A 12337-nucleotide genomic window follows, 5' to 3' on the forward strand; every position below is an offset into this window, starting at 1 on the left:
CTTAAACATCACTTCCCAAATCTTGGATTTTAAGCTACAATAAAAATTCAAAGGGGAATATGTTTGTTTCTGTAGGGAGAGGCAGATTTTTTTCCTCAGGGCATTTTCAGTAATGCTTCAAGAAGAAATGAGTAAAGGTTTGAAGAATAAACAGTTGCAGAAAACAACAGTTACTGCTGTGCATAAGTCCATGTAGCCTTCGGGTATGAGCTCTTCTGAATCTCCTTTTGTTGTGTTCTCTATATTTTTATGAATATGCATATCATGGAAAAGCCTCCCATCTGCTTTCTTTTAGCTGATTCCATCATATTTGGAGTTGTGCATCATTACTGAGCTTCAGCGAAAGATGATCACTTACATTACATATGGATATAATAGGGAGAATGAGTTGATGAATTGCAAACAAGTATAATTTATATGGACAAAGTATGCCAGAAGTGCTTTTCACCCCATTTTCCTCTGCAAATGGCAGGGTTCCTGCCCATTTTATTGGCCCAATGCCCACGAACTTAAAGAGAAAACGATCCTCCTCAGCTAGTACATCATGATTCTACTCCTGCCCTATGGGGAACCAGTCTTCTGCGCTTAGGCTCACATGGGATCCTAGAAGGTCAGAGACATCACCGAATATATTAAAGCCAGCTCTTTTTTCTTTATGGTTATTAAATTTGTAAAATACAGCACAAAACAAAACTAAGTGATGGAAGTGGAGATGTGAGAGGTTTTCATAATACAGATGTGGAAGGGGAACAAAAGGAAAGCACATATACATTTCTTGTAACCTGTTAGCTCTTTGATGTCCTGTGGCAATCTTCTGCCTAAATGTGCATAGGCTTCATATATGTGTAAATACTTACACTTACGGTGCCTTCCTAAGGCCTTCTCTGTGGGCTAGAGCTCAATCATCTGAGACTCCGGATTTATGAGAAATCTGGGCCCATGGCAATAACAATCCCAATTTTATTTCTTCACCCATTAAAGTGAACAATCATCTATATATTTAATAATTCATCAAGAAAAATAATTACTCCTTTCATGTCCGAGAGTATAGAACCAAGGCTATGTGCAGCACTGCCTCTCATTTTGCACTCATCAGGCGCAAACAAAGAAGTAATGTGTCATGTAAAAACCAGCAACAACCTCTTTCTTGTTTATCTTCTTTAGGTGCACATATTTTAGTATGTTATATAGACCTATCTTATAGGTCTATATAAGTGTCTTTCTGCTTTTGGGACACCTCACTCAGGATGATTTTTTTCTAGATCCCACCATTTGCCTGCAAAATTCATGATTTCCTTGTTTTTAATTGCTGAATAGTATTCCATTGTGTAAAAATACCACAATTTCTGTATCCATTCCTCCATTGAGGACATCTGGGTTGTTTCCAGGTTCTGGCTATTACGAATAAAGCTACTACAAACATGGTTGAGCAAATATCCTTGTTGTGTACTTGAACATCTTTTGGATATATGCCTAGGAGTGGTATAGCTGGATCTTGAGGTAGCACTATTCCTAATTGTCTGAGAAAGTGCCAGAGTGATTTCCATAGTGGTTGTACAAGTTTATATTCCCACCAGCAATGGAAAAGGGTTTCCCTTTCTCCACAGCCTCTCCAGCATGCGTCATCTCTTGAGTTTTTGATCTTAGCCATTCTGATGGGTGTAAGGTGAGATAAAAAAGAAAGAGTTCCAGGGGTAAGATTATCAATCCTCGTCTAGAAAGACAAAAGGGATGGACATTGGAAATAGGAGAAAACAAGTAACAGGACAGTAGCCTACCACAGAACGCACCTGAAAGACTCTACCTACCAGTTTATCAAAGCAGATTCTGAGACTCATAACCAAACCTTCAGCAGAGTGTAGGTAATCATATGAAGGAAGGAGGAATTAGTATAACCTAGAGGAGACAGGGAGCCCCACAAAGTCCAAATATATCTGAACACAGGGGTCTTCTATGAGACTGTTTATCCAACCAAGCACCATGAATGGATATAACCTACAACCCCTGCTCAGACTTAGCCCATGGTAGCTCAATATCCAAGTGGGTTCCCTAGTAAGGGGGACAGGAATTGTTTCTGACATGAACTCATGAGCTTCCCCTCCCCCCTGAGGGAGGAGCAGCCTTGCTAGGCCACAGATAAGAACATTACACCAATCCTGAAGATGGTTGGGCCAGATGGAAGGAGAGGAGGACACACCCTCTCAGTGGACTTGGAAGGGGGCAGGGAGGAGATGAGGGAGGGAGGGGAGGACTGGGAGGGAAAGAGGGAGAGGGCTGCAGCTGGGATACAAGTGAATGTATAAAATTATTTAAAAATTAAAAAAAATATTAAAAAAAATAAAATAAAATAAAAAATAATAAATAAAAAAACAAAAGTAGAAATCACAAGAGGAATTAAAAAATGATTTGAGATATGCAAAGACAAAACAAAATGTGGCATACAGCTAAATTAGCGCACACATACACACACACACACACACACACACACAAAAGGCAATGAGCTGAGTTCTCCACAGGCAGCTGACCTGGTTCATTGCTTCTGGCCAACACAGCTATTCTGCAGACCTCAGGCCATATATGTTTGAAAATGTACTATAAGTACATACCTGTGCGCTCACAGACTGAGTACTGTTTCCATCTCATAGCCAGAGTTAACCAGGGAAAAATGGAACCGTGGATAGACAAATGTAGAGCTTTTACACAAACACTACATACACTCTGTTGGGTGCCTCATATCCATCTACTATAATTTATACCATTTTTATATGGAAAAACAATCACCTTCTAGGGATAAAATGCCTGAGTGTATCACACAGTTCTCAAAAGCAGATGATTCAACTCTGTAATGTTTAGCTTATAGGTCTATGTACCACAAAGAATGCTCAGGAATTCGGTTGTTAAATAGAGGTAGATCAAAAGCAGGCTTATTTTATTCCCAGGGCTCAAAAACTTTATCAAAGTTAGAAGCTACTATTATTTTTAACCTCTGTGTAGATTTTATTCACTTCTCCCTGACCCTTTTAATAAATACAGGATGGCTTCTGACTTTATCAAGAGTATTTGAAGCCTCAATGGTAATTAGAAAGGAAATCTTTTGGGGGCGGTATGGGATAGTACTGGTGTGTAAGAGGGGGAACATCCAAACTTTCATCAGATATTGTTCTCAGAACTTATGCTTGCAGCGGAAATTTCTCAACATGAAACGTCATCAATTTTGCCACACTCAGGAAGTTGCAAAACACGTGGCTTTAACCTCAGTGAAATGCAAGTTGTCTGAAACCTAATTATCAACTACTGATCGTTTTCTTTTTAAGGTTTTTCCATCTATCTCCTTTAGCAATCTTATTAAAAAACTAAGAAGTCACTAATACCACACTTTTAGTTAAAGAAATTTTGAGGCTTAAAAATATCAGGTGTAGAATAAATGGAAAACCAGAACTGAAAATGCTCTGAATTTTCTACTTGTTAAAACAAAATAAAAAACAAAACTAGACTGGATCTAATGGTGCAGATCTATAATCCCAGTTACTGAGGAGGCTGGGGCAGGAGGATCACAATGACTAAGAAAGCGAGAGAGAGGAAATAAGTGAGTGATACAGTTCTTGCCTTACATGTACAGAGCACAGGATCCAATCCCAAGTATTGGATATTGCTGTTATATCAGACCTTTTTATTCATTTATTGAGAATAACATTTCTTTAACCTTATCTACTGTTACAGCTAATTATGCAAATATAGGAAACCTCTGAGCTCAGTTAAGCACTCTGTACCAGAGAGGCTTTACAACTGTATATAACTACCTGTGAACTACTGGCTCAAACACGCATCTGTTGTCTACAAATACACACTATTGGGTACAAAAGGCATCTACTGACCAAGACTAAATAATGTATATGATTGGGCATCTTGCCAGGTTAAAACCTACAGAGCCAGGAAGAATATCCTGTACATATTAGCTTCATGGCTCTCCAATTATTTTCTCATCTGCTTTTAAAGGTCTGAGATGAACTCTCTTCTAGAAAAAGCAGCAGAAGGTGCAGTTCCCATGGCTCACTGCCTTTGGGTGAGCGCTTTCTTGCTTTTCTGCCTCGCTCTGTTCCTTGTTCTATGTGGGTAATAGGTGAGAACCTGCTTTTATTCTGCTGATCTTGACCTCTTTGGCATGGGTCAGACTGATGCCAGGTCTCCAGGGACTAAGTAGGGGAAGAAAATGTCCCAGCATTCTGAGAGGAGACACATTCCTCTAGAGATGTCCTCATCAGAGCAGGTCTGTGTGTGCAGCCATTTCTCCCGACCACTTAAGCTTCTTGTTTTTTCTCCTTCTCTCTCTTCTCCCTTTTGTAAGAGCTCACACTTTCTTTGCTATTGTCTCATCTAAGCCTTCATAGGTCATCCCTAAATCCTCAACTGGCATAAAACTCTCATTTTCAAGAAGTAGAAATTGTGAGAGTTTAACTCATTAAGAGATTAGCACCGTTTTATTATTCCACAGTCACTTTGCATCACTGTGAAAATGTTACACTCTCTTGAACAAACTGAGGGAGTAGAGTTAGCATAGCTTAAAACAAAAGGTGATGTCAGTACCTGTGCTGTGCCCAAAAGCAACTTCTAGACTTCCTATCGAGAGTGGTCATCATCATCAGGAAAGAGCACTCTTGGCGGAGGAGCAAAAAGAGGTAACCATGTGCATTGCACCTGGGATGGCCCTGCTTGCGAGATTAGATCTCATAAAGGTGTCAGAGGCTAAAACTATTTGTTGTCCTCAGCCTTCACAGTATTTTATCTTGCTTGGGTTATCTTTATTACCTTCTATTTATTTCAGTTTTAGGATTTATTTGTGCGTGTGTGTTTAACTGTATGAACGTGTGTGTGTGTGTGTGTGTGTGTGTGTGTGTGTGTGTGTGTGTGTATCCACGGAGGCCAGAATAGGGTATTGGTCTCTTAGAGCTAGAACTACAGCTGTTTGTGTGACACCCCACTTGGTTTTGTTCCCAGTTTCCAGATCTCATGATTTGAGGAGGAAGCACTCACTGAACTATCCCACCAACTCCACATCTTCCCTTTAAAACTTTTATATAATGTGGAGGCATTCACCTAAGAATTACTTACCAACCTATATAAAACAATATGTACCAGTTCAATACGGGAAATATTTGCCATGCTCAATACAGCAACTATTTTCTAAATGTTCCGCCTGTGCTAGATTCTGCTAGATACTGTGTATTTAAAAGCCTGAGCAAAAAAAAATTCTGCCACGAAGAGAGTACAGTCTTTTGTAAAAGCAGCTATCGTGTAAATAAGTGGAGAATTTCTGCCATCAGCAATACATCAGGGGGTGTCAAAACACAAGGAAGAATGCACAGAAGGGGGTCACGAAACTCACATACCGAACACTTTTGTGGTAGTTTGGGCACAGAATAGAGGGACAATTCAACTGAAAAAAAAATCAGGATAAGCCATGGAAAATTACCCATCCCATAGAGAATGACAGAGGCAATAGTAATTTAGAAGACTGTGGGCATATTCATAGCGTTGCATTGTGCACTGAAAGGTGAAGGCAGAGACATGACTCACAAAGTAGGTTAGAAGTCCTTGGCAAAGAACTTACATGTGTTTACATGTTATGCTAAAATTAATGAGAGGCCATCAAATGCTTCAAGCGAGGAGAGTGATTTTATCTGAGTCATAAATATTTTTCTAGAGACTATATGGTGATGGATTTGAAGGTGGAATATTGACTGGAAAGACATTACAATATTTCACTCAAGAGTCCAAAATTTGATAGCAGCCCTGGGTATGGATGGGATGTTGTGAATATGGAAGAATTTCTGGAGATAGGCTCTACAGGACTTCATTAGTGACTTTCTATGAGGAAGATGCATGTAGAGCAAAGAATAAAACAACTTCCTATTTCAGTGACTAGCTCCTGGTTTCAGAAATATAGAGGGATGGAAGAAATAAAACAAGAGAGACAATTTTATAATGGAAATGAAGGGATTGGGAATCTGAAGTATTCAGGAAGTTCAGTAACATGGATCTGGAGTTTGGAGATGGTTTGGTAATCTCTATGTAGTGTTAACCATGGGCTGACAGCATGGTCCAATAGAAACTTTTTTTCTTTGTTTTTTTTTTGGGGGGGTAAGTCTTTTTCATCAATTTATTTATTAAACCATTTCATATCCTGATAGAAGAACCCTTTCTTCTCTCTTCCCGTTACTACCCTCACACTCCCCTTTCTAATTCCTCTTTCACCCTCTCCTCACCCCCATGGTTACCAGACACCTCATCCCAACTAGGGAAAAAGGAACCAGAGGCAGGCCTCTGAGTCAGAGACAGCCTTGCTCCAATTGTTAGAAACTTTCTTTAAAGCATAATATTAAATACTTTAAGTAACTTCAGCCTAGCACATACAATATGTACATAGTTTATTTTATTATTGTTAGGGTACAGAAAATTTTTAAAAATATTTACATATAAAGATAAAACATCTCTACAATTACTTTTACTAAAGCAAGACAGTACTTTGTTAACTCTATCTGTATATCAGATAGCAGAGTGAAAAACTAAACAGAAAATTGTTACTAAAATTCTGCCTTTGAACAGAACACAGTCAATGTCAGCCTTCATTTTTGCAGTAATTTAAAAGAATGAGTGTATATGCTACTTGAAGAAATTAGTTCAACTGAAACTTCTATAACTTATTCAATAATATATACATATATTTAAGTACAAGGTTTCCATAACTATATTTTTTACACTTAGGAAATAAAGGTAGATACAGCACACACCACACACGCATTTTGTCTGTTTTTCTAATACAGGCAGGTGAACTTTAACACATAGCATTTAATAAATAGGCATTTTATGCACACTCATTGGAAATTTAGAGCTATAAAATCATTCAGACTCAAACACCTTGCACTTTGGAATGCCTTTGGAACCCTCCCATTTGATCCTGTAGCAGAGACAAAGAGTTCAAATGAAATTCAGCTGTGCGTATGGCCATGCGAGTGTGGGTTCAGTCACCAGGCTCGGTGATGGCAATCTTCTGTACCATGTCAGGTAGATGTTCTGATTCCAGGTCCTCTTTGCCATTATCTGAGCTCTCTGATGAAATGTAACAGCCAGAGTCCCTTGGGCACTCATCTAATTGTGATTTACTTAAGATGTCTGGGCGTGCAGACAGAGGTACTGCTTCACTTCCTTGCTCTGCAGTGGCTGTAAATGGAACAAGTGCAGTGGTCAGGGAGAGCTGAGGCAAGCTTTACACGAATGTCAGCCTCAAACATTATCCTATGTCAACTACTCCAATCTTGACTTTAATAAAACAGAAACGCCTGTGAGTAAAACACACACGAGTGAGTAAAATAGAAATGAGACATGGACACTCAGGTATTCAAACTCTCGGAAGTCAGCAACTGCTCATCACTGTTCACTTTCAGTTTCAGGTCGTTCATGTGAACTGCCTACATGAGCAAACTCCAGTATGGACTCTCATTTAACATTAATAACAAGTTGCCAAAGAAAGCAGATTGTATCCACAGTATGACAGATGCCTGGTCCAAATATTCCTTAAAGGATCATTAGGAAAAGTCATGTGTAGTTTGAAGTGTAATCCAAGTGATCTTGATGAACAGTTCTGGAATTATGACTGTGGATAAGTAACTAAAAGATCATTTGCTGTTAGCAACTATACAGAGGTCTTCAAATACTAATACTACTACTGTTTGAATTATCCAAAATTTTCCTATATCTGCATTTACCATAAAAGTAGACATAAGAAAAAGAGGCAGCTTTTTGAGTATAAAATTCAAAGTTTCCTGAACTACTTTATGAAACTTTAGTATGCCTCATGTATCTTTGTAATTCTAACAATAGTTTATTCATGATTGACTCACTGAAGCACTCTTGTATACAAAAGTATTACCACTTAGAATGAAGACTATCAGAACATGAACAAAAGGTACCTCTGCAGAACCTAAGCAACCCTGTATGCTGGAATTCCTTTCAAGGCTCCTTTATATCAGCCTCTCTTTGTCAATGTGAAGTTTCTTTGTCCTCTTTGATGCCAGAGATAGGCATTTCCCTGCATCATGAGCCAAGTTCTTCAGACAGAAAATGAATCTCTGGCTGTCATCTCTTAGCTCTTACAAAACCAGCCCATCCTCTGTTTTAACCTAACAGCACGGATTCTTCACTTTGCTTGTCACTTCTCCTATACGGTGACAGCCAAACACTTAGATTTGAGGTTGAGGCTAGAACTGTGCCTTGAATTCTTAATCGCATTGTCCTATACTTATCCAATTCCAGTTAGAAGAAATTAAAGCAAAGTGTCAAAATCTAAAAATGTTTCCAATCGACTCATAATGCTATATGAGTTATTTTTAGGAATCAGTCTTTGTTTTACATGTCATGTTCTGTTTTTCAGGAGCAGTTTTGAGGTTCTGTCTTGCCAGTGTTGGTTTGTATTCTGCCATGTACCCAATCAATCCTCACTAATCTCTGATGGACATGAGAACCATGCCCTGGTTGATTTCATGCATGCCTCTATGTAGTGAACTAACTTTCCTTTCATGGATCAGAATGGAACTGTTATGCATGACACTTAGATGAGTTGAGAAAACAGATGCTTAAAATATTTTCCAATCCTCTAGTTACAAGATAAGTACTTGTTCAAAAAGGCTGGGAAAAAATGTTAAAAACCTAGTCTACTTGTCTTCAGAATGAAACACACCAGTTCCTTTAACCCTTTCCTGAAGGATTGCACTTTCAAACCATAAAGCCACATTTATCCCATTTTCCTGAACATATTATTCTTGATATATAATAATAACATATGTAATATAATATATAAATAATAGGCTCCTGATAAATATTTGCTACAACTTTCAAGTACCCTGGTATCTGGCTTTGAAGCCTGGTGGTGTTAATAGTTTGAGAAAAAAAAATTATTACACTTGCTGTTGACTAGCAAAGGTCCTGAAATTGTAGGAGCTTTACTTAGTGAGTGCACTTGATCAGGTTTGATCACTTGTGTTTTCCAGCACCCCCCCCCCTTTTACGGACAGGCAGCTGAATGTGGATCTCACTCTCTAAGGAGTTGCTTTTGTTCTGCCTCTGCCTCTTCATCTTATTGCTACTGAAAAGAAATGAGACAGTTCTGTGTCCCATTCTCCTGACACTTTTGGAGAGGGCTAGCCAGACTAGTTCTTTTATTTACACCCTCCCACAGCAGAAACTGCCTTATTCGGAGCATCAACACTTATGTCGTGCTGGTGGACAAAAGGCCACATTTTCTCAGATTAAGTATGGATCTGTTATCTCAATATAAAATGAAAAGCCCTTAGTTCCTTCTGTTCAGAATGACATTCTAAGCAATACGGTAAGGATCATTTGCTCCTGGCCCTGTGTCATATTCAGATAGAGTAGAATTTGTGAAGCAATTCTGAAGATAGAAACTTAGGCTCAAAAGCTTCTGATTTCCAAAATTATCTTTCTTTTTTTTTCCTTTAAAAATCTACCAACCAACCAAACAACAAAAACAACTTAGCTTCTGTTTTCATCCTCAAAAACTTCTACAGATTCACCACAAATGGTCACAAAACAGTCAAAGAAAAGCTGACTCTACCAGAGCATGGACATTGTTTCAGTAATGAAAGGGCATTTGTTTTGCTTTCACCTGAGAGCTGCTGTTTGACAGTCTCTGAATTCTAGGAATTGCTTTGTTTTAAATACAGGTTCTTTACTGTGAGAGCCCTTTCATCTGCAATTTTTATGAAGAAAGAAAGTAAGGTCTCTGGCTGAACGTTAAGCAGCACAGTAATTTACAGAACAGCAGTGATTTGCTAATGGCTTCCTTGTCAAGTGAAAACATGACTGTTCTCTTCAGATGCTTCCCACCAGGCCTGCAATAATTTCAGGCAGGTTATCAGCTGGAGCCCCTCAACTGTAACTATAAAAAGAAAAGGCAGGTCATTATACAGCACTGTGGAGAGCACAGCTCCTTAGCACCCAGGCTGTGTGTGGAGAGGGTCAGATTTCCTCTTGTGTCTTTTTATCACAACAGTAATGTCAGGGATTGGTAAGAACTTCGCTCTTAAGCTTCTGTTGTTTTATTTGTTTGGGTTTTCTTCTTGCCTCCAGAGAGAATTGACTCACAGTAATGCATTCTCATTTTCTTTCTCAGTCATTTAGACCCTGAGTATGTAGGTGAAACTGAGCAAGGCTAACTGGTCTACCTAGAAATGGAAACAGCAGCTTACATCAGCTCCGTCCTGTGGTCCAATCATCTCAATTAACCAGGCACATACCATATTGTCAAAAGAAACAATTTACTGCTAAAATTATGGACTTCCCAGAAGCTTTCTCAGTGCATCTTTACACACTAAATCATTTCTGGTAATATGCTAAAAATCCCCCAAACAACAACAAAATAACATATTTTTCTATACTATGTTACTCAGATTACATAAGAGCATGGAGAGGAGAATGGGAGGAGATGAGAGAGAGGGGCTGGGATTGGTAAGGAATGAGGGAGGGGGCTACAGCTGGGATACAAAGTGAATAAACTGCAATTAATGTAAATATTTAATTAAAATATGTTTATATAATTAATAAACAAAGGGAAGTATTCATTTGGTAGATAGACTTTCTGTTTAATTCTTAGTTACATATAATATTTTATACTTATTTTAGATAGTGGAAAAGTTAAAAGAGTATATTTTATCCAATATAGCCACAAAATGCTTTGCAAATTTACCAAAGGCTATGTATTTTCAAATATGAGCATGAAGATTTATTAGTAATTACTGATATGTCTCTTATTGCAAGCAACGAATATCCAAAGCAAAACTCTAGTAACTTAATTATATATGCTACATAATGAAACTATTAATTAACATATTAAGAAAAGATTATTTAAAATTATTTTATTTCCTATCAAAAATTTTAGAGAATTATATAAAGTCTATGAATCAAAAGTCATATGTTTAAGATTGTCATCAATGTTGAAAAATGGCACAGTGATTAAGACATAAGACAGCCAATATAATTATTCATAAAATAATTGTATTGGAGTTGTGACATTTTATTCCTTAAGGCAGTCTCACTTTTACTAAAAATGAAGAACATTTTAAAGACTTTAAAATAGATCCTTTTCCTGGACCTAGCTTCTCAGTCTCTAAGGAAAGCAGTCTTCCCAGTTCTTATACATTCCAAAGTTTAAGGTTCTGATGGAAACAGATGCAAATACCCACAGCCAAACAATAGGCAGAGCTTAAGGAATCCTGCAGGGGAGAGGGGGAGCAAGAGGTGTCAGGGTCACCACAAGAAAACCAGAATCAACCAATCTGGGCTCACAGGCACTCATAGTGACTGAAACAACCACCAGGAAGCCTGGATGGGCCTGATGTAGGTCCTTAACACATATGTTACACTTGTGTTGCTGAGTCTTCTTGTGGGAGTCTTAACAGTGGAGCAGCGGCTATCTCTGACTCTTTTGCAGGCTTTTGGGACCCCTTTCCTCACACTGGGTTGTCATGTCTAGCCTTAATATGAGGGGAGGTGCCTAGGTCTTACTGCAGCTTGACATGCCTTGTTTGGTGGATATCCACGGGAGCCCAGTCCTTTTCTGAAAATAAAAGGGAATGGGAATTGGGAATTGTGCAAAGAGGAGGGAGGGAAGAGGAACTGAGAGGAAAGAAGGGAGGGAAACCGCAGCTGTGATTTAAAAAAAATAATAATAACCATAATTTTCTGTTTCAGTTTAAAGTTTAAAGTTCAGTGAAAGTAAGAACTTCCCATTTTGCTTCACCTTCCAGGTTTTTTAACAAAAAAAATTTCCCAGAATTCAACTTTACTATTTTGTTTGCTTTAGATGTAATAAAGTACCTGTATCTCTGACCCCAAACATGTAAAATAGCATAAGCTGAGAGGCACAGGGAAGCTCCTGGCCAAAGGAAGTATTAATGGACAGTGGGCTTACAGTAACAAAATAATATTTTCTTTTTTTTTTTTTTACATGTTTGTAGCAGCTTTATTTGTAATAGCCAGAAGCTGGAAACAGATGCCCCTCAACTGAAGAATGGATACAAAAATTGTGGTACATCTACAAAATGGAATATTACTCAGCAACGAAAAATAAGGAATTCATGATATTTGCAAGATTTCCTTGTTTTTTTTTTTTGGTCTATAAAAAGAATTTTCTTTTATTTCTGTAAACATAAGAAGTACACAATTTTACTAAAAGTAAAAACAATTTTACTAAAAGTAACAAAATATTTTCACTAGTTAAATTGAAACTAAAGGTGACCAAAGGAAATTTTATGAATGTTGAAAA

General features: G+C 38.0%; 1 protein-coding gene across 1 annotated transcript in view; it reads right to left on the reverse strand.

The window, feature by feature from the left end:
- Nucleotides 1–6408: 6408 nt before the first annotated feature.
- The window catches only part of Samsn1 (SAM domain, SH3 domain and nuclear localization signals 1), a 49164-nt gene continuing 43235 nt past the window's right edge, over nt 6409–12337 (reverse strand). Inside the window, exon 8 of the mRNA XM_060370663.1 lies at nt 6409–7218. Coding sequence (XP_060226646.1) covers nt 7019–7218 — 200 coding nt within the window. The 3' untranslated portion in view covers nt 6409–7018. The remainder of the gene's footprint in view (nt 7219–12337) is intronic.

Source organism: Meriones unguiculatus, chromosome 17, assembly GCF_030254825.1.
Source record: "Meriones unguiculatus strain TT.TT164.6M chromosome 17, Bangor_MerUng_6.1, whole genome shotgun sequence".
Classification (NCBI taxonomy): Eukaryota; Metazoa; Chordata; class Mammalia; order Rodentia; family Muridae; genus Meriones; species Meriones unguiculatus.